This window comes from Dermacentor variabilis, chromosome 8 (assembly GCF_050947875.1).
Source record: "Dermacentor variabilis isolate Ectoservices chromosome 8, ASM5094787v1, whole genome shotgun sequence".
In the NCBI taxonomy this organism is placed as follows: Eukaryota; Metazoa; Arthropoda; class Arachnida; order Ixodida; family Ixodidae; genus Dermacentor; species Dermacentor variabilis.
Window position 1 is genome coordinate 107,748,435 of NC_134575.1, and position 27,347 is coordinate 107,775,781.

General features: G+C 44.0%; 2 protein-coding genes across 3 annotated transcripts in view; one reads left to right on the forward strand and one right to left on the reverse strand.

The window, feature by feature from the left end:
* The window catches only part of Adsl (adenylosuccinate lyase), a 34,011-nt gene extending 23,874 nt beyond the window's left edge, over positions 1 to 10,137 (reverse strand). Inside the window, exons 1-3 of the mRNA XM_075702728.1 lie at positions 9,527 to 10,137; positions 5,982 to 6,185; positions 1,020 to 1,064 (exon numbers count right to left, since the gene is read on the reverse strand). Of these exons, the coding sequence (XP_075558843.1) occupies positions 1,020 to 1,064; positions 5,982 to 6,185; positions 9,527 to 9,661 (384 nt within the window). The 5' untranslated portion in view covers positions 9,662 to 10,137. The remainder of the gene's footprint in view (positions 1 to 1,019; positions 1,065 to 5,981; positions 6,186 to 9,526) is intronic.
* A 322-nt stretch (positions 10,138 to 10,459) lies between these two features.
* Positions 10,460 to 26,405, forward strand: LOC142590538 (uncharacterized). Of its 2 annotated transcripts, none has more exons than XM_075702733.1 (4): positions 10,460 to 10,619; positions 12,980 to 13,060; positions 14,981 to 15,011; positions 22,080 to 26,405. In XM_075702733.1, the coding sequence occupies exons 1-4, from the start codon at positions 10,600 to 10,602 to the stop codon at positions 22,272 to 22,274; spliced, it is 327 nt and encodes a 108-aa protein (XP_075558848.1). In that variant the 5' UTR covers positions 10,460 to 10,599; the 3' UTR covers positions 22,275 to 26,405. The 2 variants fall into 2 exon arrangements, with proteins under 2 accessions (XP_075558848.1, XP_075558849.1); XM_075702734.1 differs by lacking the exon at positions 10,460 to 10,619 and adding an exon at positions 10,713 to 11,009.
* Positions 26,406 to 27,347: the final 942 nt, after the last annotated feature.

The window sequence follows — 27,347 nt, forward strand, 5'->3', positions numbered from 1 at the left end:
AGAGAAGAGCAATGGTTATTGAATTGTCCCAACAGGTTTTGCAGAAACCCACAAGGTGTAGGTAGGTTCGTGAAAGAGAACTGTTTTTCTTTACAAGGGCACAGTATGGGTTTACTTCTGGTATGCCTCACTGATTGATTGAGTGTTTGATTGATTGGCTTTAACGTGCCAAGGTCCCAAAGATTTATACGGCTGTAATAAGTATACATGAGTGCTCTCAGTACACGCATCAGCAGATCTTCCAGGAATAAAATATAAAAAATACTACACTCAAAGACAAGCAATACAAAAAGTTGGTTAAACAAATACTAAAAACAACATTTATTTATGAAGTATTTATGCAACGAAGGCTGAAATTTGGTTGCTATTACCCTGTTTCTATGGAGTAGGTGGCCTTGATGTGGCTGAGTCTTAAACAAGCAGGTTACAAAAAAAATGAATAAATATTGTATGGTGAATGCATTCCTATGCAACCACTTTTGCCCTAAACTCGATGCAAATCAAAGGTAGTAAAATTATTGGCACCATTATCGCAACTGTAAACAAACTCTAAAAATAAGGCAATTCACAACAAATAAGTAAAAGACAGAAGGTATGACATCGTAATTGGCACACTGCAGCAGTTCTGACACAGGCAAGCATATACCCTGACTGTCAAGCAGTCAGCCATGCACTTTCCTATGTTTAGATGTAGAAACTTCTACTAATCATTTACAATCACAGATGTGTTTACAAGCACAGTACTAAAAGCATTTTGCGTTGGTACATGCAGCTTCGTGTTTTCTCATAATATAACAGTGGCTTATTCTGGTTGGTTTGCACACTATAAGATCGAGCAGCAGCTTGCAACCTAGCTACAAATTTTGAGCTCTCATAATTTGTGGTACTGATTGCGAACACACTGCATATTTTCATATTTCAAGCACTTTTGCTGAGCTTGAAAACGTTTCAAGCATACACCTTCAGGAACAGGAGTAACACATGAGCATGCAAGAGCAACACGTGTAGCACGCACTTACCTTGGGCAGAAGGATTCCAAAGGCCTCCTTGAGTTGGATCAAATCCTGCGCCAGAGACAAGCACCAGTTACGAATCCGTCATGTCACTAAAGATTGTGCCAACAGCACCACAAGATGGCACAGCAGTTTTATTAGGGTACACTCTCTTTTTATCATTGCAACAAGCCTAAAATTACGCGGTACATCAGCGAATAGCCACAACAGTGAAAATCCCCAGTGGAAACCAAATAAACACAGTGAAAACGTCACACATTATCGACTGCATTTGGCCAGCACAAGGATGTAGCAGTATTCTCGAGCAATCGCTGTTGGGTATACAATCACTTTCGCAAGATCCTGGGTGACTTGGCACTGGATGCGTCGCCATATCCTTCACTGCCCCTTTGTACCCGATTGGGCACCTTGCCTTTAGTCCTCTTCGAAATGAACTCGTAAGAGACTACATAAAATAATGAATCCATATATAAAGTCAGATGCTTGTGGAACTATACAGGAGTGGTTTTGTGACATTTTGTCAAAACTGGCACCAATTTGATCCAATCCCTTGCGTTGCCACACATGAGAAGAGCACCCACAAAGGGCGTTTCAAATATGGCGAGTTGACACAAAAACCCAGTATGCAGCATCAACATGTGCCAGCCTACCACGCAATATTATATGTTCACCTCTGCGCTTAGGCCAAGAAAAATTTTTTTTTACAACAACAAATGTAAGCAGACAGTTAATTTTCCCGCTTACATGGTGATGCTGTCTTCAGCACTTAGTCAGCGTATATATATATATATATATATATATTGCCGCCAGGTGTCACGAGCCAGGGGTGAAAAAAAAAGAAGTTGGGACTGGAACACGCGCTCAGCAAGAGACGGGCGCTGAAGTAGAAGAGGTAGAAGCTGAGGACGCCGGCTTAGATTATTACACGCCATCTTGTACCACCGCCTCCCTCGCCGACGCCGGGTACATCGTCTAGTGTCTTTTCGTGACAATATATATATATATATATATATATATATATATATATATATATATATATATATATATATATATATATATATATATAATGTATATATATATATATATTTTTTTTTTTTAATGTTCTAATGTACCACTCGGCAATAAGAACTGACCTGAAAAACTATCTCACTCAGCTGCTTTCAGGTCAGGGGAGAGTGCACGACCGACAGCAGTTGCCGGCACTGTCCCAAGATGGTCATCTTTGCACGATGCCAGGAATGCTGTCCACCCGCATACTTCAGTGCGTCTGATGCCAAGTGGCACAGTATCTCTTAAAAGTGACTGCTCAAGAATAGTACTGCCGCTGGCTGTGGCACTTGCTCAGCTGCCATGGCCGTGGGAGAGTAGAACTGAGAGCTAGGCCAGTTGGTAATGATTCATTAGAACAATGGTAGTCCAATACCAACAAGGGCACAAAAGGAAAAAAGAGGCGCCAACTCTCCACTGTACTGTGTTACACAAGATGTCTCCATAAAATCGATCACATGCACACAAGAAGCAACAAAAGAAGCGATGAATAACACATGTTGATGACAACTCGTGGCTTGCATCGCCATGAAATATGGAGAGTTGAAACTTGGCAGAGCTTTTTCAGCTAGAGATATCGTGCTTTCAGTGCATCCAGTGCATCCACTGTCCCCTAAATTTGCCAAGATCGATGCCATTTGGGTCATCGTTGACATCAGGCACCTGCGGGCTGACCAGTCTCGTGTTCTAATTATCCAGCTCGGGCCAATTTCATGATGCAAATAACCAAAGTCTTGGCCCATGAAGATATATGGGCCCCAGACATGATCTTTGGTCATGATTTCATTAAAGGAAAGGTTGAATTAACCGACTTCTGCTGTAGCACTGTCTAACTGTCGCAAGTAATGGCATGTGCTGCAGTACATTTAGGAAGTGCAATCGCACTTTTGTATTACAACATTCTTAGCAACAGCCTATTTTATGTCCACTACAGGATGAAGGCCTCTCCCAGTGATCCCCAATTACTCCAGTCAAGTGCCAGCCAATTCCATACCATGCCTACAAGATTCCCAGTCTCACCACGCCACCTAATCCTCTGCCGTCTTTGACTATACTGAATCAATGGAAAAAAGATGGGCAAGAACACGTATATAAGACATATTTAAGGAACAGAAAATAGGAAATGTGGCCGTTAATTTCCTAAAGTGTTTCCAAACATAGTTATCACTGAATATTGACTGAGCTGGTCAGTGAACGGTGGACATATTCACAGTGTTAAAAGGACAGGCAAGCCCCAGTCATACCATGTATGGTACTCTTTCTTGGGAAAATACACTATTACCGTCATTCTTCATCTATTCAGCACTTGCCAAAACCAAGCAATACACACTATTACTAGCCATGGTTATTAATATTTTTAAGGTGCAAAACAAGAGACACGGCACAAAAGGAAGGTCATACACAGGACAGACGCTACTTTCAGCGGTTTATTCAACACTGTCGACATGAAATATCTATGCAAAAGGCACATGCACAGATACGGTTATGGAAAAAATGCAAGATATGAATATGTGTATAAGAAATGCCCAATTCATATGTGCATCGAGGTCGTCGAGACTTAACAGCTTTCACCCCTCTTTTTTATGCAATATGCTTCCAGTATCAAGCGGGCTTGTTCAATGTGGCTTTTACCAAGAATCTTGCATTGATTCCTGTGTGGTGCCAATTTTATGTGATATTTTTTGGCCCAGGTCGACCACACACTGGACCATCCGTTTAAAGAAGGCGGGAAGGTTTTACATGTTTTTAGATTTGTAGATGATTTTTTATTATTTCTAAAACCACAGGCAGGGGGCCTTTACGAGCACAATATAGAAGTTATTTTAGACCTTTTTAACTGACATGGGAAGGGATTCACCTTCACACATGAACTTCCCATTCAAAAATCCCTTCAGTTTCTAGACATTCATGTTAGTTTTTCTAGGGGACATGTGTGCTGGTCTTAGAGGCCTCGGGCTAGGAAGGGGATCGTAACTTTGGCTCTTTTCACTCTAAGATAGTGAAAAGGGCTATAACATCTCCTTGCGTTGAGCCTTCGCTAAAGAAATCACGCCACCACACGATGCAAGAAAGCTTTCAAGCACAGGTGACAGAACCACTGGTAGCCAGTTAGCGCCCAACAGTCATTGCTGCAGTTGCTGGGGGTCTGTTGCAGAAGCAAGGAAAAATGAAGGACAGAAATGATTTCAAGGGGAAAAAATGTGCGTTTGAAGTACTTCCTCACATTCATAAAGTTTCGCATGCCCTCAAGAAGGTTGCAAATAGGCACTACGTTGGAGTGGTTTTCTCTGCCCCCAACAAAGCCTACTGTCTTTGCCCTCACAAAGCCACAGCAGGCGAAAAAAGGCCAGGTTGCCAAAAGAAGCACCACTGGCCCTATCTGAACTGCACCAGCCGAGTTGTCTGCGACATTCCTTTAATCTGTGGCAAACGCTATATCGGTCACACAGGAAGGTGTGTGAATGACCGGTTTAGAGAGCACGCCTTGAATATTAAAAAAGATGGAAAGAATGCATTTGGTGGATCACGCGAACTCTTGCAGAGAATGTGAGGCATTATTTCGTGACGCAAAGGTTCTTAGTAAAAGTCACAGTGAACAGGCCCACTTGATACTGGAAGCATATCACATCAAAAGGAGGGGCGAAGGTTGCATCACTAAGCCTTCATTAAGCCTGTACACACAAAAGTTTGCATACCTCGATGCGCATATGATTAATCAGGCATTTCTTATACATATATTCATATCTTGTATTTTTTCCATAAACACATCTGCAATTGTGCTTTTCGCAGGCATATTTCATGACAATGTTGTTGAGTAAACCGTTGCAAGCAGCGCCTGTCCTGTGTATGACCTTCCTTTTGTGCCGTGTACCTTGTTTGCGCACGCCTTAAAAATATTTTTCAAATATGCACGAACTAGGCCCACAGAAAGTTCTTCTAAGCCATATTACTTGAAACTTCATGAAAACAACATCTTTCCTGCCACGAACTTGTTCAGCTGTCGTCCCAAAATGTTGTTCTATAAATTACATGCTAACATCACTCACACTAATTAAATGGTTCGAAGTTTCCTGCTGTAATTCCAATTTTGAGTTGCCAAAAGTTCTCCCTAATCATGGAGAACACATTAAAGAATGGCAACTTCATTCATGGCAGTAAAAATGTGGAATGGTTTGCCATATTCACTATCCTTTTATGCACCCAAACTCAAGCAAAAGCATTATTACCTGTATAACTAAATTTACATATCTTGTTGTTTTACTTTCTCATATTTGTATGTGTAATGCTACTCTTCTTTTTCGTATGTAATTATAGCAATGTATTCTGACTTCACACCTGTTGTACTTTCGTTACAATGTACTATGTTGCATGATACAGTTTGTTCTTTTATCATTTTTTGCTTATAATATTCCTTGTAGTTTGCTGCATTTCTCATGTTCTGCCATTTTTATTATTAACAGAGGGTCCCCCTGAAGTTTTAACCTTCATCTGCTTATTATCTGCAATTCACTCACTGTCCTTCGAAAGGCTAATAAACTGAGTCGCAACAAATGACAGACAGTAAAACAAAGTACTACACAACAGAGAATCTGCCCAGACTGTGTAGCATAAACTGCCAGGGCATAGCGTACAAACATATTGACATTTCACTCCCAACAAAATGCGCAGTCAAACCTCCATATCACGAACATGGATATAACTAAGTTAATGTAAAATGCTTCTTGCCAATATCAGCGTGTTGGAAATACGTGCTTGTAACAATTGTGGGATATAACACACATAGTTTTGTGACAAATCAGACTTCGTTATAGCGAGGTTCAGCCGTAGTTCGCGATAAAACCCGCAACGTCACACCCAGCAGCAGTTTGGCACAGCCACTGAGCAATGATTGGCGAGTTGTTGGGCAAGATGGGCACGCACCGTGTTGTCGCCAACGTAGCAGGAGGTGGCCCCCAGGTGGATGATTGGTGCTGCCTTGGGGCACTGCTTGGCAAAGACGTGCACATGGGCCATCACGTCGTGGCGCGTCAGGCGCTCTTCTTCAGATGCCGCCGCAAAGTCAATCTCGTCCACGTGGTCCTGCATCTCCTTGATCTGCTCGTCAGTGATGGGGAGCCCCAGGGACTGTGCGCGAGCAAGAGAGTGCAATGTGACTGAACAGCTGATTGATTGATTTATTGATTGATCGATCAACCAAATCATCAGCTTTAGCATCCTAAAGGAACACAGACATAACAAATGGCAACTTCTGACTAATTGCCTGCACAGGTGTTCTTTAGCATGCACACCCGCACTCAAGCAAGAGAGCGCAATGTGGCTGAACCAGGCACAGGCCATTGGTTGACTAATGCAACACAGCCACTATATGGAATGGCTCCAGATTATTTTGGAATGTGTTGAGTACAACTAACAGCCACGAAAGGACACGCCAGACAAGGGCAATGGAGCGCAAACTACCAACTGCTTATTGTCACTGAAACGTTGCCCGTATATGAGCTGCAATCATGAAAGCGTGTGCAGGTGCTGAAGTTAGAAAGTCCAAAACCAAAAAAAAAAAAAAAGAGAGAGAGAAGCTGGGAAGATGGAATGAACGCAGTGACAAAACAGCCAGTATCCCGCACGATTAGCTCTCACCAGGTCTTTTTCTTCGCCAAACAAGCATCTAATACCAAGTATGCGAGCTTTTTTTTTCCATTCCACCTTTATTGGAACGTGGCCACTACGAGGTCTGGAATCGAACTTGAGACTTCATGCTCAGCAGTAGGATGCCATGTCGGCTGTGCCACCACAGCGGGCCATCGTGTTAATTCACCTTCTGGAAATTCCACATAAGGATGAGACACTCTATGACGAAGTTACATTTGACACGAAATACTTTCAACACATCCAACATTCCTTATAAGCATGCATATCTGTTACACACTGATATTGATGAGGAACACTTCAGGGTACCTGATAACTCGTAATATTGAGGTTCAACTCTACATACGACCTCCAGCGAGACCCATGAAATATAAGACCTTTCATCTTGCTAGGATGTTTTCCCACTGCATGAAGAATTCTGCCCATTCACATTGTTCCTAGTATTTTTTTTTTGTTTCTTTTGCCTTCAGCTTCAGTCAGGTTAGCAAGATGAAATAGATTGTGGTCACACAAGGGAACATGCTGTCAAACAAGCCTATGAATGCTAGCATGCTGTGCACGACAACAGCTGTGCCTGCATTTTGCAATGATGGCACCACATTTATTGTTGTTCGGTATTAAGCAAGGCATGCACCGTGAGCAGGATCTAAATTGACAGCTGTTTCTTCATGTAACTGTAATCGCCTAGTAGATTGAACTTGTGATTTGATGGCTGGCGGGTACTGTGATATGCATGCATGTTAACATTAACAGAGTTTGCAGGTTTAGCATGGCACTCCTGGAGGAAAAATGGCGAGGGCACATAGCTAACATGCACATTCTCAGTGGTGTCCTGGAGTCTTTGGATTAATTCTGACAGCACAGAGTCCTTTAGCGTGCACCCAATGCACAGTACATGGGCATTTTTGCATTTCGGGCCCATTTAAATGTGGCTAGGATTTTGTTCTCAGGCTTAGCAGCACAACCACAGCAGGTCATATGCAGAATTATATAACATTGTTAATAGACATTGATAATAATACTGTAGATGAAGTAACATCAGTTACATTTCTCACTATAATTTCTATGCCTCTGTCCCATGCTCTTGCACATGCCAAAGTCAGCAATGTTACCACATCGTAAGGTGCACTTCAACACGTTTACTTTAGAAAAGAAACAACTACCAAAATTTCAATGTACAAGCGAGTTTTATAAGAAAATCTTTTTATTTACATTCAATTTGGCAAAGACGTTTGATGAAGCCTCTAGGATTAGTACTCGTATACCCCTACGACCTAACTTGTGCATAACACGCATCAATGTTGGTGCTATTTTGCACGAAATGGACCTATCCTCTTAAGTCACAAATTATGATGGACTGTTGTGAGACAACTCAAAGTTACACAATCTTATGCCATGGCAGTACGGACTCGGTCAGAAGAAATTTAACATTGGAGAATGATCATTTATAGATTTTCTAATGAGCCTTTGTCATTACAGAACAGCTCAATGTCGATTAAGCATTAAGCCAGACATGTTGCATTTTCATAAAGGGAACTGTGCCACTAGCTCAGAGCACATGCACAAGTTAATTATCATTTGCAGGCATTATCAGAAAGAATACACTTTTCCCACCATTGCTGAAGGAGCATGAAGAGTCAAATTTCATTCCATTCATTACCACTGAAGGGCTTAGAGGCACTACATAACTTCTCGCCAAGCATGCTACTGCCCTCAGTAAAGTCGTCCTGTGCAGCAATAGATGTTCGCTCTTGACTGAAACAGCCACATGATTTTAGTGAAGCAGGGAATTTGGAAAACATGCTCATGCAAACATGAATTACAAGGACATACAGAGGTACTGAGTATGCCCAGTGCCTGTGCATGTCCTCATCATCACCAGTGTTTGCGTGAAAGTGTTTTTTGCACGTGAGCTGCTCCACCAATGTGATCGTGTATCACCAATCCTCCCATCAGTACCTATTAAGCCACATTAGGCGAGCAGAGGGTTCGATTTACCCACAACTAAATTTCTGTGGTTTCTTTTTTTTTTTTCCTTGGCCTCACTGCTGTACGTAGCTGACAAAATAAGTCAAGCAGCTTAGTTGTGACAAGAAAAATGGAGTACAGAGGCATGTTTCAGTTAAGCTTTATGAAGAGTGCATTTAATTCAATGTGACATAGCAGTTTGGTTGCGAATAATAGTGATCTATGTTGAACATTCTGAGTATGTACGGTCAAAGTGCAAATTATGTGGAAATAGACATAGCTTGGTGAAAGTAGTTGAAAGTACCCATGGCACAAGGCGGGTATTAAAAGACATATAAGGGTACTAAAAGAGCATAATTCATGCTCTATAGGTGTTTACGCATCGCAAATGTAAAACAACAAGTGCACTGACTTATATTTGTGTTTTAGGAATGCGATGATGTCAAGACAGGTTGGAGTTTCCCCATATTATTTAACTTTCTGCTGAAACTGCTAAGCTTTCACGTTTGCAACCATTTCAAACATCCGTACACCTCGACGTAAGTGCTTTATACGTTCGCTAACTGCACATTACGACGAATTAATATGTTGTGCTAGAAAAAGAATGCTCCTCGACTGGCATACAGCAAACCCGATTAGTATCACACGTGCAGCTTAGCTCTTCTCGCGGTGAAAAAATACTGCTCTGCGCACAATCTTATCGGTCTGTCTAGACAAGCAGCAGAAAACTGTCTGCTCCCGACGAGTTCGTCTGCTACGGGAGTACGCCGGTCACTGCACATTAATTAGCGCTGGTTACCACACAGCTACAGCACCTTGTTCTGTGCTTGTACTAAAATGTTCTGCAGTTATACCTTTTCGGCTGTAGCCAGGTAGATCCATAACTTCCTCCAGGTCGAGAACTTCTTTTGGTCGCTCCACAGGAAAGACATCTCGGCGCTTGCATAGCGCGATGACAGCGGAGTCTGGTACTTCGTGTGTGTGCTCATGACGGCCGCTATACGTTCCAAATACGTGAATCGAACTTTTGGGAAGACAAGATGAAGCTTAGCGGTAAGAGGCGGCAAAAAAATACAGCGACCGCTCTTCTTCGCCTCAGCCTCACGAAGTGACCTTGCACGGCGGCGAACGCCTTCGTCTTCCTCCTCTCCGCTCGGGCGTATCTTATCGCCACAACGACATCGCGAGTGTTCCGACGGGTCTGACGACTCTCTGGGTTAGATATATAGGCGGCGACGTCCGCTTCGTGCGACTATTGCGGCCCCGGCTATCTGGAGCTGTAAATATAATTTCAAAGAACCACGGGAGCCCGCTATGCGGGGTTTACGAACGGTACACGAGTATGCCGGTAGCGTGAGAAGGCAAGAGAGCGTCGTGCGTAAATTTAAATGAGAAACAGCTGGCTGGACGTATCACAGGAGGATGCACATGAGCCGCAGGAGTAAGTGGTGGCAACGCTTCCACACCTGAGAACAAGAGCTGCCGTAGCCACAAAGCAAACGTACAGTTAAATAAATTGGTATTTTTATCAGTTAATAAGCGCAATCAAAAGGCACACCGGTATCTCGCATCCCGCTACGTGCTTCTTTTTTTTCAGTATTTTATTTTATTGTACATTCTGTGATTGCACTTTACAGTGCGCACTTAAAAAGCAAACAATGTCACCAACTAAATAACTAATTACGAAACCTGTTCGAGTAATAACGCATCAAACGAAATAAAAAAATTGACTTTATGATGAGGTGTGACGGCGATTTGCTTCGCAATATCTGCCGCCAGAGCGACGCGTGTGTTCTCCTCGGGAGTCTTTCAACATGGCGGAGTTAGCGGAGCTCTATTAGTTTCGAAGTGGGAGGTGTAGCTCCCGTTGGAATTCGCCGTGGGCATTTATCTCGTGGCGTCCGGTTAACCGTCGCTGCAGGCCGACATGACGCTGACAGAAGGCTCGTGAGTCATGTCTTCGCATCATAACTGACTCCTCACAAATGCGGCATTCTACGCTTGACCGTGGCTGAACACGGGAGTGCCCGTTCATGGATTGTTGCATCACGGCTCTCGCGCGAACGAGCCGGCGTTCCTTTTCCTATACGGTCTCGACTTTGACGCATCGCGCAGAAGAGGCCGCGGATAAAATAAATAAGAATAAATCGGACTTCGATCAAACGTGCGCGTGATACGACTGTCCCTGCGTGAACGCGACATCTACGTCATCGCCGTCTCGCAAGGCTTGTACTACATGTCACCGTAGAGCAGGCGTCCGAGCTAACGCCGCTGTTTTCGCTGCCGACAGCGTGTCTGGGAGTGTCGTCGCAGCGTCCTTGTTGCGCCAGAAATGTCGTGAGTGAAAACTGACACCTCTCGGAACAGACGGTCTGTCCGGTCGGTGCTGGCACCCCCGTGGGCACTGTGACGAGTTTTTTTTAAGGCTACCCTAGTTTTTCACGCTCGTGCAACGCGACGGCTGCGCACGGTATTTTTGCTTGTTTACTGCGCTAACTTCAGGGTGAGCCGTTCGGAGGACGTCGGCGTGCCGCGAGCTGCAGCGTTTCGCTGCTCTGTCGTCTTGGCTGTTCAGAACGATGTTAAATGGCGGCATCCCATTGTAATATACCTTGTCATCATAGACACGCAGAAAACAAGGGATCGCAGTTCTTTCGCCTGTGTTAACGCACGTCGCGGAGCTAGCCGCAGACGTTGATCGAAGACGGCCTACGCTTTTGCCGTTTACAGCTAGTAAAATTATTTGGTTCTGCGGCGGATGCGATGTGATCTACTAGACTGCGTTTTACGGAAATATATGCATCGATTTGTTCACCGTGGTTGTAAATATCGCCGCAGCCTTGAATTTTCGCTTATATGGCTTCCATTGTTGCATTTCAGGTAGCTCGCGAGACAGAAGAAACCTTGAACTGCACTGATAAAGTGGTCATGACTTTCTTCCGTTTTTTTTTTTTTTCCATTCACTAGTGTTTGGACGCTGTCTTGTGAGGGCTGGGAGCTAAAGCTTGAAACAAACCACTGATGTGACTGACACCAGCAGCTTGTCTGCATATGAGTTAGTGGGGGTTTTGTGCACGTCTTTGTGAAAGTTCGCGGATTTGTGTGCGAGATCTGTATGAATAGAGAGCTTTAGATAAGGGTACACACGTGGCTTACTACAGTTCCCGTGTGTATGCAAGCTACTTGTGTCCCAGTAGGACCTAAGCATAGTGTGGGCTATTGTGTATGTAAGCTTAGCTGCTTGTCCTGTAACCTAAAACTCTCTGGTGTCTACTGCTGACGCAACTTGCAGATAGGGGTTGAAAAGCTTCTGTTAAATAAGCCTCGACGATTCTATCAGCGGAATTCACAATGACAGCATCAAACTAGAATGTGCTACAATCGAAAACATTGGACACCTTGGGCCACACAGTTCTTGCGCAGTATGCAAATGGAAGACAAATAGACAGCATATGAGACAAACTGCCAAACTCCTGACATGGCTGTATTTCAGTTTAGTGCATTGGCAGAGGTTTTCCTCTGCCAGTTTTGCCATATCAGTAGCTGAAGGAAGAGGGTGCTTTGTGGGGCTCTGTTATTGCACTATAAGTTTTAGGTATGAAGTTTTGCAAGTTGGCTAAGTGGAAGGTCACTGGTTTGATTTCCACGTGCAGTGATGCCATTTCATTGGGGACAGAGTTCAGTAACGTTCAGTACGCTTACGTTTTCATGCACCTTAAGTAGGGTTTCCCTGGTTGCCAAAAAAAAAAAACTGCACCACCAACAGGGGAGGGGGGGGGAGTACTTTGGGAAAAGTACTGGATGCTAAACATGCCAAAATAAAAGTAACATGAAAAAGAATGTATTGATATGCCGAGTATAAACTTGACCTGTCCGAACTTTACTGAAAAGTGTTATACAAAAAATATTGGCACACTTGTAAACTGTTTGTGCTGCTGCTAGTGCAAATTTATTTGGTAACCACATTAGTATCCTACGAAGAACCAAGGAATACGTAGAAATGTAATGACAACAATATGTTTAAGGGAAACTTGAAGAATTGTTGTGACACTTGAACCATAATACTGGCAAATTTAGTGGTACAGATGTGCAGCAATGCATATTTTACACTGTTGGCTTAGCATGTACACGGAGCGCAAGAGGGAGCTTTAAATGAGGAGAAACCAACAGATTGCGTGCACAGTAATTTCCCAAACCGCACTCGGGTCTTACTGCCGCCCGAGTTACTCATACAGGGAAGGCACCGGCGATGACTGATCCAAAGATGCAGTCGCTAACCTTTTCCTTCATGATTTCTCGTCTTCCAGCCGCAAGCGCCCCCGCCCATGCGACGACGAGAGCTGCGAGTTCATGCCAATTTCAAAGAAGATTAACAACCTCAGGATACGGTAAGCATCTGCTGTCCGTGCTTTTTCATATCGTGCGTTGCAGCACATGTTTTGATGTCATTAAAAGATGCCTGAGTGGTCTGCATTTAAATCTGAAAACATGGTTTACTTGAAATGCTATGTTCATCATTACTGTTGTTGCTAGCTTCTGTTGTGTGTTTAACAGCGACTGAAAGAATTAATGAAATGCAAGCGTTGAAAAAAAATAATAACCTATGACTTTTGTATCTCCCAATGCATTTATGTTGATGCTTTGCCGTGCAAAATTTTGGCTGCGGGTCTACAGTAGGGGTGTGCGAATAGTCATTTTTGATGCTGAATTGAATATGAATAGTGCCAGAAAAGAATCAAATATTGAATAATTTTCTGATAAACATTCGTTATCAGAGTTAATATAAAACAATGTTCAAATCCTCATATTGCTAAAGTGAGCAAGTTTCTGTCATTATGTAGTGCATTATGAAGCATTGTTTATTAAAAGCACAAATAGAGCATAAGGAGCAAACAAGTAGTTTCTATGCATAGAGAGTGCGAGTGATCCATATATAGCCTGTAAGGTATGGCTACCTAAGCGACGTAGCCTGCTCCACTACGCAAGTTCAGATCCTAGCACACATGCTCAAGCTAACTTGGAGAATGCATGGGAGAACAGCTGCCAGAGTAACTCGGTAATGGAGTACTGCACGTGTGATGCCCAAGATGTGGGATCAGCTCCCGCCATTGGCAGGTTGCTCTTTCAAGGCAAAAGCCTGAAGTGGCTCACACGCCCGATGGTCTGGAAAACATGGCTTGCGGTACAAAAAGTCATGTGAGCTCGCCTCACGCCGACATACACTCTTGCCACTGCTCATGTGTTTGTGTCGTCCCCTTCCCCAGCTGGCTACGATGCCGCTCATCATGAAAAAAAGAAGGCATAGTTAAGATAGAGTTAATTCAGGCACTCGGATCCACGACCTTTAGTGTTAAGTAGGGCGAAGTTAATTAAGGTAACATCAATTAAGGCACTCGAACCCACAACCATTGGTGGGAGAAAACAAGTACCGTAATAAGAAGTAACAGCTCATTCAAATGAGGATGTTAAGTTATTTAATTAATGTTTCTTGAGCGTGCAGGCTTTTGCCGTCAACCTCTTTGGTGTATGCTGCAGTGACTGTAAATTCCTTCTTTTTTTTTTTTTACTTGTTGCAGTTTTAGTTCGTCTGTAAACTGAACATTTGTGAATTACCAGGTTACCAGAGCCGTTGGATGGCAGTGGCAAAGCTGGAAGTGACACCTGGTGCTGTTTTTGTTTTGTCCAATTGCAATCTTTTTTATTAATTTTTTTGTTTTGTCTAAAGAATATAATAAAAGTACTGCACTTTAACAGTTATGTCACTACCAGCACTTTACAGCAGCATTGAAGTAGAATATTGAAGTCACTGCAGTGTTCTGCGTGCTCTTTGGTTAGACACCATCATCACCAGATGTCGCTACCAGTGTTGTTGCTGCGGTAGGCCTCTGCGGGAACTTCCTTCGTAATCCCAAAACGTTCAGAAATTTACAGACAAATTAAAACTCTCCTATTTCTCCATTTCAGTTATAGTCACAACGGAACAGCTAATTTCCCCTGTGCTTTCCTGGGATTCATAATCTGTCAGCTTTGTGTGCTTTTAACTCGCACCCCTGGACTGGTTCCCTTTAGTCTTCTCATTCAGAAGTCCGCTGTAGGATTTGGGGCATCTGTGGTGTGGTACGTATATTCGTAAATGGATACATTAAAGGGACATTGAAGCGGGAAAACAAAGTTACCTTAGCCCGGTTTACTATCCTCTCAAAACTTTGTCAGCTTCTCATTTTAAAAATTTATCGACGGAGTTTTGTAAAACCATGTCAACAGCGTCAAGAAAAGTTCACATCATCTATTGTGGCTTGTTTTTCTAGGGTCAACTCCCACGACACTGTAGACGAAGACGTAAGTGATATATATTTTTAATCTTACTACATGTACTTTCATATTTCTTTTAATAAATGAATTTGGTCCTTTTCTAGACCTTTTGCCTGTAAAGACCTGTTTTTTTATTCAGTGTTTCAGCCTGCGAGGGCTTTGAGGGCTCTTTGTGTCACTTGCACTCTGCAATCACTGAGAGAAGCTTTTGTTGCATGTTGGAAGCAGCTTTGCCGAGACCTCATTCTGCGCAATGGGGTTGAAGTGCAACTTTTGCTTTAGCATCAACTTGTGCTCTTTGTTTTCGATTTGACTTGAATTGATGCAAAGGCTCACATGTGTTTCCTCAAGTGGGTCTGATTGTTGTAATCTACACAACGCCTGTAACTGGAGTGTGTCCAGAGATTTGGGGCTTTTTGCTGTGTTGTCACATTGTGAGGATATTGACAAATCGCACTGGCAAACGCCTCGCTTAACAGTTCAACTCTCTGTTGAGCAAACTTGTACCCCGAAGACAAGCAACACTCAAAGCACTACCGTAATGGTGGGCACAGTGGTTGGTCGTTGAAAATTCTATCCACGCGTCGGATGCATCCATTGATTATTTATGAATCACTGTGCATTTGAGAATATTCACTCGATCTTGCTTACATTCTAGAATGTTGGAATGCAGTAAGTGTGTCTCGCACCGAGGGACACATCAATTGCAGTGAAAGTCGGAGGGAAAATGTCTGCAGTCAAAAGCAAAGAAGTGTATTTGTGGTAATATTGTTGTATGTAACTTCATTGATAAAGCATGATCCCTCTCGCTAAGGCATGCAGTTTTGGCAAATGGGAGCAGTATTACCGATGTGTTGCTTAACTTTAAATGGAAGCATGAAAACGTCTGCGCTCAGTGTACCATGGTTTCAGTCATACTGATGCGCTTTCTTTTTTTACTTGTTATACTCCGCAAGAGTGACTAAAAGTGCTTGCATGCAGGAGATTTCATTTCAAGAAAACTTTACTTGCACAGCTGCAGCCATGTTTAGGCCAAGCCACGTTCAAAAAAATGGCCAGGCTTAGCTTGGTTAAGCCAAGAATGCGTTGCATATTGCGCGAGTTGGGGCCCAGCTTTTCCTCCGGCTGTCGTGACGTCACGTCACGTGGTTGCGCTAAAGGTCAATGGTGGCTGCCCGGCCGTGCCCAAGGGCTGAACTGAGTGATTGCAATATGCAACTTAATAACAAACATAGCAAACTTAAAAGAGAATAGACCCACATATGAGACGCGCAGCAATGAACAATGGCTCATACCCTCAATGGTGGCTGCCTGGCCACGCCCAAGGGCTGAACTGAGTGATTGCAATATGCAACGCATAAAAAGCCAAACCTTTCATATTATGGCATTCCTAGGGAGTCCATGTTTTTTTTTTTAAAGAAACTTGCATGGATTGTGGTGCCAGGCATTGCTCTATCTGGTAAATTGTGAGAAACTCTCTGGCTAAATAGGCCTGGACCTCGAAACAGATATGTCACAAAGGTGATACCAGCAGAAGTAGAGTTGATGGGAGAAGTTTTTTGGCTAAGGCAAGTGAATAGTACCGTATTTGCATGAATGTGACGTGCACCTTTTTTCCACAGAAATGGGTCTGAAAGTAGCCTGCGCATTACAATCAAATACAAAACCAAAACCGCGTTTGCGGTATTGGCAACAGTCTACCTCAGCGCCCTGATGACGCTCTGTAAAGCATGCTCTATGATGGCAGCAGAGCATGTTTTCCTGAAAGTTGCTGTGGGTTCGTTTCGTGTTGGCAACAGTAATTGCCGGAGATGCTATCACTGCTGCGAGATTTTTCTTGGCTTGGCACCGGAGGCGTCGGTGTATTCGGTGACCGGCGTTTCTGGTGCTGTGCCAAGCTTGCTGTCTGCACAGAGTGCTTGCAATGCTCTCGGCCACACATTACGAAGTCCGGTGCTGAGTTTGGTAAAATCTCGTGAAAACGATGGTAGTATCTCTACAAGTGATCACTAGATAATTGGTATCTGTAGCTAATGAATGCAAATGGCAATGGCAACACACCACTTTCAGTGTGAAAGATTATTTTAAAAATGTTTGCCTTTGAATGTGGGGACATACTATATTTTTCTCTTGTGGATTGGGTGCAGATTACATTCTGGTGCATGTTGCATTCAGGTGCACTTTTATTTTCTTACTTGAAGCACGCACAAATTTGGTGCGTGTTATATTCTGGGTTGTGTTAGAATTGTGCAAATACGGTAGCTTAATAGTATTTCTGCAGCCTGGTGTTCAGATTTCTATCCTGTACTACACTTACAAACAACTTCCCAAGTCAACTACGGGAAAGCTGTGGAGGCAACGCACGCACAAGTAAATGTACCCCTCAAAAAAAGTCCCATATTCGCGTCGACATTAGTTTTGGAGAAGAGATGCTATAAACATCTTATTTACAGCAGCAAAATGTGGCGAAATGCACCAATAGGTTTTAAATTTGACTTATTTTTCAGCTTTTTTTCTTCTGCATTTGGATGATTGGAAAACTCTCACATGTGGAAGCTATGCTGATTCAGTATCTTTTGCCAGAAAGGAAAGGAGCTGTTGAACGCTGCCGAAGTACTTCGCACAGTAGCTCAAGGGCAGAAGCTCTGCCCCACTAGCTTTCCCTCCACTGCCACAGTAAGTTGTCCGCAAGTATAGCCGATGCGAATATTGTATGGTTTTACTGGCTACGGTAACACATCGCTGCAAAAGTTGCTGTTTCCTCAGATCCTGCAGTCTGTAAACTTTTGGTGTTAACTGTATCTTTACATTTTTGTAGCCAAGCAGTCTTCAGGAGTATTGAATGCTTGGAATTGGAAAAGGGAGCAAAGCCTAAGCAGCTACTCTTGGGATACTGACAGCTTGCAGTGAAGCCAGTTGTCGCCTAAATCCTGGCCACCTGTTCGAGCATGTGCAGCTGTGAGAGGCATCCAGTGCTTGTAGCGCACTGGTGTCTACTCAGTGGAGTCACGTTTGTTGAGCGTGCTTCGGGCACAGCTGCCCTAGAGGGATACAGTCTCGTTTATCTGCTCTATCATGAAAGGTCATTCAGACATTTTACTTTTCATTGTGTGGGATATCTCCATCCACATTGCTGTTCTTTCAGCTTTTAGACGTCGTCATCTCAAAGCCCTGCAGCTATGGCTATGGCCTATGGAAGTTGAATACAGTAAATGCAAAAGTTGGAAAGTAAGCAGATTCTTTTTCTTAGTGCTAGCGAGCATACTTGGCAAAAACTGCAAATGTTTTAACGTGGTGCTCGTGTATGTAGCACCATACCAACCCGTGAAGTTGGCATCGTTGTGCATCACTTGTTACAAAGAAATGGACATTGACTGAACACATGGTGGTGTTGAAGGAGTACAATGTAGAAAACATTCAGATTGTCTGTGTGATGATACACAAGAGTTATGTTGCGGAGCCGCTTAAGCTACAGATTTACAAGAGCAATGTTGAATGTCAGAGTTGTCTGCCTCTTGATGCGTACTTGAGTAGACTGTCTGAGTGGACTGCCTATCTGAATAATCGAGCATCAAGGACTGCTTTCCAGGGGGCTAGTAATCTTCATCTACCTAGCCATGATAGTCCATGGCACCTAAGGAACTAGGCGAAAGCCAAAAGGGTTAGAAGCTTTCCACATCGCTCAACAACAGGGCTTGAGTGTGGAGAATCTCGGCAACGTAGAGCTTCAGTATCTAATTGTGTTGTATATATGCCAGCACAGTACTATACGAGGCAGCATCAGAGAGTTTCGAGACTGGCTCTGTTTTGAAGAAAGTAATTTGTGTACTCAAACATTGTCACCTTCGAAATAGTGCTCTTGCACAGCAATGTAGCACTCCCAGCGTTCCTCCCAATTTGTGAATATGTCCTGGAAGCCTCTTTTCTGGAACAAGTCCAACACGCTTCTGTGATTGAGCTTGGCAGTTGCATCGAAGTGGCAACCTTTGAGCTGGTTGTTTAATTTTGCTAAGAGAGCGGAATAAGCGAAAGTGAATCCTTACGAATGACCTTACCTTCACGTCGTGGATCATCACTAGGGACGAAACTGGGGTGTATGTGTACGACCCTGAGATGAAGCAAGAGTTGTCACGGCGGAGAAGCCCAGCGTCTCGACAACTGAGGCCGCCAGGCACAGGCCATTGCCAAAAACGTTGTAGGAGCCCCAGATTAGGTGCTGCTTTTCCCCTTCCCTGTCAATGACATGTCTTCGTCAACATGCATGACGCAAGAAAAGGCTAGGCTATGCTTACTTAAATCAAGCTCAAATTACAGAAGGGTGCTCGACTCGTTTTGGAAAAGAGACTGCCAGGACATATTCGCCAAGTGGCAGGAATGCTGGGAGCATTATATTGCTGCGAAAGGGGACTACATTGATGGTGACGGCATTTGAATGCACATAAGTAAACTGCTTGCTTCAAAACAGTATCAGGAAAGTTTTTGTACCCACCATGTATTTACAGAAGGTCAGTAAAGTTTGCCACTCACATGTTGTGTGCTTGTGATGACATGCAACGGCCTTTCACACTTGCAGCAGGATATTATCATGCGGGAATCTAATCATAGCAGTGCCCCTCTCCCCTTTTTTTCCTTTCTCTGGCTCTTTAAGAAAGTGCATCTACAGGTGTCTGGTTGGTATGCTTTGCATTCACATATCAGCATCTTTGTTTGTGTATCTCAGCAGGACAGCCTGTGCCGTAAAAACATCCCTGGCCCAGCGAAGAAGCTGTTCACAGTTATTGTAATTTAAATCAGCTGCTCAGGTGCATTGGTTCTTTGGTATTCATGCAGAATAATCACAAATTCATCTTGGTCCTCAGTCTTAATACAAAGTCTCTTTAGGAAGGAAAAAGTGGAGAAGGAAAGGCAGGGAGGTTAACCAGTTTGCTACTCTACACATGGGAGCGGGATGTGGTGTGGATGAAAGATGAGGAAGGGAGGGAGAGAGAGGGCACATAGCACGGCACACACATCGTCGGTTACAATCCATCGCTCTTGCGCGGTACGTGACGTTACTGTCACAGCCGCTTGACCAAGCCTGTCTGTTTTAAAAACTGAAGTAGTCCCTTCGTCACCTTCAATTGCGATGTCTTCTGTCGGGGATATGGGAAAATAGTTGCAACTTACAATGGTCTATTGTCAAGGTGCGCTAGAACGGACGCCAGGGACTTTCTCTGAACATTATATTCAGGACAGTTGCACAGAATGTGTTCTAGCGTCTCCTTGCAAAAACAGGCATTGCAGAAAGCGTTGTCGGCCATTCCAATGCGAAATGAGGAAGGTTTCGCGATGGCCACCCCTAGCCATAAGCGATAAGTGTCTCGAGGACACTCAGTGTTCCAATAAGGTGCTGAGCTATCACTGTGACTGCCACAAATTTACGTTAGAGTCGTTATGGATGCTTCTTTGAAATTGTACTGGGAAGTCTGCCCCCTTCCTGTTTGTTTCCACTCAACATCACCTTTCTTTATGTGTGTTCCATTGGTTCTCTTTCTTGCAACCAGCTGACAGTAGAGGGCTCTAGATTAGGGGTGTGCCAGAGATGGGGCTGCAGCACTGCTCTTTTGCAGAACCTAGTGTGTGCTTGGGTTTTTGGGATGGCCAGCTCGAAATAAACAGAGCTGCCTGCCTCAAAGGGATCTTGTTACTCTCGGCCATGAAGCAGAAGTTCTGAGGAGTGAACTGAGATGAGGCTAGCCAAGACAATGTTTTCCGAAGACTACAGTGGGTGTTGAACGTTGAACACAGCAGTGCCTTCACATTGTTCAATCTCGCAGCATTATTTTACTATACACGCCGGCATCATCCTCCGAAAAGTGAAGGCGAAGAACCGCCGATCACAGTGAAGGATATCAAAATGCATGTTTACAGGGAAGATTCACTACCAGATGCCAAACTTTCTAGCCTTTTGGATTGCTTTGGCTTAACCTACGCATGTATCACAACCTATGCATGTTGTTTGCATCACGTTGACAGAGAACTTGGGAGTGCAAGTTTAATATCGCTAATGAAAATAATTTTTCTTTAGAGTGCTTTCTTTGCCTCTTCTTTCGGCTTTCCCACTGCTGCTGATGATGATGTCTTGCCAAATAGCTCGGGCACAGGGTAGCACTTCCATTTTTACTACTGCCACAGCTGTGCTGGCTCATCATTATTCTGGCATTCCTTTGTCATGCCATCGTCATACAGTTGTCACGCTGTAGTGATCTTTCCATCCTTTTCATTCTATTGTAGTCATTCAGTGTTGTCATCAAGCAGCCATCATCATACAGTTGCGGTCATGCCATTGTGCTTGTTCCGTTGTCGCCATTCTGTGATAGACACCAGTGTTGTCATGCCATTATACTCACATTGTCATCGTCCTTCCAGCGTCGTGTTGTCGCCATACAGTCGTCATCCTTCCAGCATCATTGCCCACTTCCGTCATGCCGTCGTCACTACAGTGTCCTCATGCCATAGTTATCATGTTGTCATCATCATTCCAAAGTCATAATTCATTCTTCATTATTACAGCGTTGCGATACATTCATCATCATGCTGCTGTTGCCGTTCCATTGTTGTCATTCTGTCATATTCATTTGGGTGTCATGCATTGTCGTCGTGCTGTCACCGTCATTTTGTCATTGTAATACAGTTGTCATTGCATTGTTGTCATACCGTCGTCCTGTGTGGGATCCGCATGTTCGAGCTTCATAATTTGAGTTCACATTGTGCGAGGCATTTCATGGTGAAAATGTGTCCAACTTGGTTGTGTGCTCTATGTTTGAAAATGGCCACTAGAAAAGAGCAGTGTTCTTCGCATACACCAGCCAGAACTTTGCTTAAACCGATTCCCACAGTGTGTAGGATTCCCAGATTTTTTAGTCGTTATTTTATGGTTTTATATTTTAAGAAATGCAAACACAACCATGACTACCCGTTAATGGCACTGTGAGCACATGAAGCATGCGTTTCAATATGCAAACCTATTACGCTTTTCTGCTTAGGTATCATAATCAGAGACTGTCTGCCCTGCCATCTTGTAACTCTCGGCACCCGCTCGCCTCTCTTTGACAGACAAGCTCTTCTGGCGGGTCTTGCCCCGACCATGCCCCACTGGCGCACGTGGTTTCCAACGGCGGTGACAACAACCCACACTACGGCGCCATCAACCGGCTTCTCTTTGAAGCTCACATGCAGAGGCAGCAACGAATGCTCGGTGCCTCCCATCAGCGCCTTCCGGAACACTGTCCCGGTCCGAGTCAGCTGTGACCGCTCCAGCACCCTTACTGAATGGCCTTGCATGCTTGGTGTTTGGCTGCGATAGTGGCTGTTGTTTTACCGTGACAAAACTGAGCTCTTCAGAAGGATGCAAGCAGAGATGTGTGAGACGCAGGCACTCTTTCATGTCTGTATGCCAGCCGTCTCTGCACGTCCCTGCAGTGTGAGAACCGCACCATTTTGTGTGGTTTTTGCCATGGAAGCAGTCGGGCCGTCTGCCTCATTCCAAGGGCGTTGCAACCTCAGGACGTAGCCCTTCTGCGACTGCCTTGCGACTCTCAGGTGTCATTTGTTTTTCTCTGGTCACTGCTGCAAGGAAATTCAAGCTGCGTGGTACGCCCACCTCGTCACATTGCTTATGTTTATTAAAGAAACATTGAGGAACAGTGCTAATAAGGCTGCTTACACATTATGGTGTTATGTCTGCCTGCACAGTGACTTCATTTGCATTAAACTGGTAGTAGAGAAAGTTTGGCAGGACTGCAGCGTGATGCTGACGCTAGCGCCCGTTGACCAGGGTTGTGACAAGTTGACCTGTTCTTGCCGCAAAGCCACCCACCATCATTTGACTTCAGCGAGTGAACTGCATTACGGCAATTTGTAGGACTTTCTACGTGACTTGGTTTTGCTCTCTGTCAGACGACTCGTCGCGTCGTCGAGAGTAGGATCGCCTGCAAGGAAATGTCAGCTCATCGTCTTCAAACAGTGTGTACAGCTGAGCATTTGAGCAACATTGTGAAATGCGCTGTGGCTACAAAACTTGCCAGGAGGACTTGTGTGTGGAGAATTTGTGCCAGAGTCTGTAATGTAGTGGCGCTGTGTTTGGTGGGGCCATTGGACAGTTGTGTCGGGATTGCAAATACTTTTTTTTTTTACAGAATGAGTGTGCAGCCAGTGTCATTATTAGCCAGTGACAGGGTACTACCGCGAAGCACAAATAAAAATTTGTTTTGGCCATTCAAGCCTGAGTGTAATGTAAGACTTTGATGTGGCACTCTAACGCTATACCTGCCTCTTACAAGGCAACCTCTTCATCGGAAGGCAGCGTTCCTGCTAAGCCCTCTACTTTTGGTGGCATCATGTACTGGTGGCCTGCACTAAAATTGTCAGATTTGCATTTGATCCGAAGGCCCAGATGAAGCTTTACGTCACCGTCTGCCTAGAACAATTAGGAGCGCTTCATTTTAGCATTTTGAGGGCCTTTTATTCTTAGTGAACCTGTTTTCAATTGTGTGGCACGTGGCCTGTGCTTGCAACAATCTTGTTTTTATGAATCTTCGTTCTTGTGTGGCGTCCTACATGCAATTAAATTATCTTCTGCAGTGGTGGGTCCATGTTGCAAACGTGTGTATATTTCTGTGATAGAAGCGCTTAGTAGCATTTGTTGTGGTGATGCTGTCTTTAATGAAATCCTTCGTGACATAGGTATAGAGGCACATTGTTCCATTTAACCAAATGAGTTTGTCAAGAAATGCAAATTTGTTTCGTTCCAAATTATCCGTGAGTGCAGTAAAAGAAACCAGAACTTTGGAGAGCCAGTTGATTAGCTGAAGTTACGGTTAGACATTTAAAAGCTGTGTCTTGGTATGAACGCTTTATTGGGCAGCTACACATTCGATGTTAACTGTCATCTCAGGGTGACCTTTTTCTTTAACCTTTTTCTTTCAGGGTAACCTTCTTAATTAACCTTTTTCTGCGAAAAAGGTTAATTTCACTTGGAGCTTCGTCATGCAGCAATTAAAGATGGAAATGCCACATTCATTGCATGTGATTTTGCAAAATGCATCTCTGAACTCAACAAGTTGCACTTTGAGGCTCTGCAGAAGTTGGGCTTTTTGTGAGAGAGGCTCCTTGTGAGCATTTTGGAGTGAATGGGACATAAGAATATAAGGCACCACTGACTTAACTTCAAGTGTTGTCAAACAGTCTGTGGTTTAGACGGGGCTTGCGCATTTCCACTGAGCAGATTTTGTTACCGTTCACATTATCAGGTACTGAAGGTTTGCGGCACATGGCAAGGACTCTCCATCGCCATTATCAGTTCATTCTATCAAAACAGGCCGAAGTCCCCGAGACCAAGTTCCGTGTTTCATATTTGTACTACTTGAAGCTTGGGATCTAAGAGGTGTAGCACACATTACTTCTCATAGAAGTATGTGTGTATGTACAAACAATGTTCTAGGCACATGAGGGGTCATTTTGTCGAGTTCTTGTCATGCCTGCATCGCTTGCCCTGTTTCAGCAGGATGCCGCATGATATTGAAGTGATTGTGCATGCATGTGACCGTACAATTTTGATGCCTTGTAAGGTAGTAGTTAAGAATACGGGGATGTTCAAACTTAAGTAGCCCGTTCTACAGTAGGTATATTGCAGTCAGGAAAAAAAAAAAAGCTTCACTTTTGGAAAAGCTGACCAGATATTACGTTCTCCCCCATTGCAATATGCTGTGTAAATGAGATCACTTGGTGTTTTCTTTTCTGTCTCCTCAATTAGCTGGCTGTTCTAGCCCCTGAACTTTTGTTTTGTACATGTTTTGACACTTTGGGTGCACACAAGTCTGGTTAACCCACTTGTATTAATTGTAGTAGCATAATTGCGGTGCTTTTGGCAGGCTGATCTTCAACGACTATTTCTCAAATTCTTTGTCACTTTGTATACTAGCTGCTCTGATAGTTTCACACTCCTTTCATGAATACACATTGTGTGAGTAGCACTTGGGAAGGCGTTGAGCAATTTGGCATTCAGTGGCCAGTGCTCTGTAGTCATCAGACTTGGCCCAAACATGAAACTTTGTAGCTGGCGTAAGCAGCCAGCGCCTAGGAATATTGGCCACGAGGTCTGAGGCAGCGCCCAGGGTTGGTGTGCAACATTTGTCGACAGTGGGCCTAGCAGCTGTGGCTGAAGTGTGGCAGCTGCCGAGACGAGTGCCTGCAGTTGCTGTTAAGCGCTTCGTGCCAGTCTGAAGCAACTACTCGGGATTCAGAAGGCAATGCTCCACAGTGCTTGTGCATTTGATGGTGGCATCTGTCCTTCTTGTTCGGCATGACTGATATTCTAGACAGGTACACCATGCAGTGCAGATGTAAATAGCACTCCTTATCATTGAGGTGTCCACAGATGTCTGGCCTATGTTCATAAAACCACCACGTCCCATGTGCTGCTGTTCTATGCACACAGACACAATGCTAAGTATCCATTCATAAGCGGAAGAAGAAAGGTACTGGATGTGCAAACTTGCTGTTTGTAGTGCACATCGTTGGGATTTGCATCTTTTCATTGCATGGAATTGTGCAGCAACGTGCTGCCGACAGCTGTAGCCGCAAGTCTGACGTCTGCATTCGTTGACACACCTGTGTGCATTAGCACAGCTGTAGCACGTGCTCACACAAACACACACCAGCTGCACTTCCTGCGTGGCTTACGTGTGCAGTAGAAGTTCAATTGATGGCTCATATTTGGTACTCGGCACTCAACTGTAGCCCGAAACAAAATTGAGCTGTCTGGAGCTGCAGTAGTTCGGCACCGCGAGACCATTTTCCTGTGATATTCTGCTCATGGACCACAGCTGTTTTGCGAGCTGTACCAGAAAGAACATTGTGCCCATGCTAGGTTCTTGAAATGTGCTATAATGGCTAAAGGTAGTGCTGCCTGGCAGAGTTGCCCTGATGTGAACTAAAAGCACATGTACCCTCGTGTTACCTTACTGTTCATGAAATGTAAACTGCATGCTGTGTATGCTTATTGCCTTGTTGGCAGATGACCGCGGCCTTGTCCGAGTGAGTCTTTTGCGCACTCACATCTATTGACTGCCTCTTTTGTGGACATGCTTCAGCACACTCATTCTGTTATTGGATGTGTCCAGGTTATGCGATGCTGATTGCAGATGCCTTTCCTTGCCACATTCCAAAGTTGTACTGTAATGCTGCCTTAGTGGACATCCCTTGAAGCAAGGCATGTGTACATAGGAAAAACACTGGAAACTTTAATAGGTAAAGACACTGTCGCGTAGTTTTTCTTTTTAGAACACTATTTATCGTGACATGTACAGTGGCACTTGTATCATATATGTGACTGCACAAACAATTCTTCTGTAGTGGTAAAATAAAGTGCATGCACAACTATGTTCTTGCATGTTGTGGCTTGTTTGCAGGTGATTGCATAGTAGTAAAGCCAGGTGGTGAGTGTACCATGTTGGAATCTGCACTTGCCCAGTTTGTATGTATAGTCCTAGTTTTAGGCACATTGTTGTAAGTTTGCTGCATTATCATTGCAATTGTTTTAGTGTGGCCTGTGCATAGAGTGTTTGGTGATGCCAGTCTGGTACACAGGATCACTTAATGTGTTCCCGAAAATGGTGGTGATTATTGGTTGTTTAACTAAGGTATTACAGTTGGTGCCACCACGCAAGTGAACCTGAGCTGGTTACCATATATCGTAAGGTGTTCAGGAGCACCTGCGGGAATACAGAGAGAAGAACGTCATGGTGCTAACTCGACCAGCTGTACTTATACTGTCCATCTAACTAGTCGTAAACATGTGCACTAGCCTATGAACATACGCAAGAAAAAATATTGCAATGGTTATCAAGGCTAATAAGAGAGAAACCCCGAAAGAATACAGGACGACAAGAAACGTAGACAAGTGCTTGCCCTTCTTTATTGCGCTCCATTATGCGCTTTCACTCTTAATAGACTATTATTAGTTGCAAGCTAGCCCAAACTACCACCCTTCTAGGTTTTCAAGAGTTGAGCTTAGTGCCTGCACAGAACTTGTATGAAATTTCTGCAGATGCAGAAATTTAAACCACTGAGCATGACCCTTGATGACTGGTGTTCATAATAGGCTTGTGCACATGCTTGTGACATGTTTTGTTCTGATGGAATTGGTAGTAACTGAAGGCTACGAGCTGTTAATGACCTGTAAATACAGGGTGCAGCGGAGATGCATGCATGATGGACAATTATCAGTCGAGGACGAGATAAGTCCCAAAAGGTGCAAGCTTTCCTTGAGAGAGAGTTTACACCCATTAGCCCGTTGGGACATATTTTGGTACCACAACAATA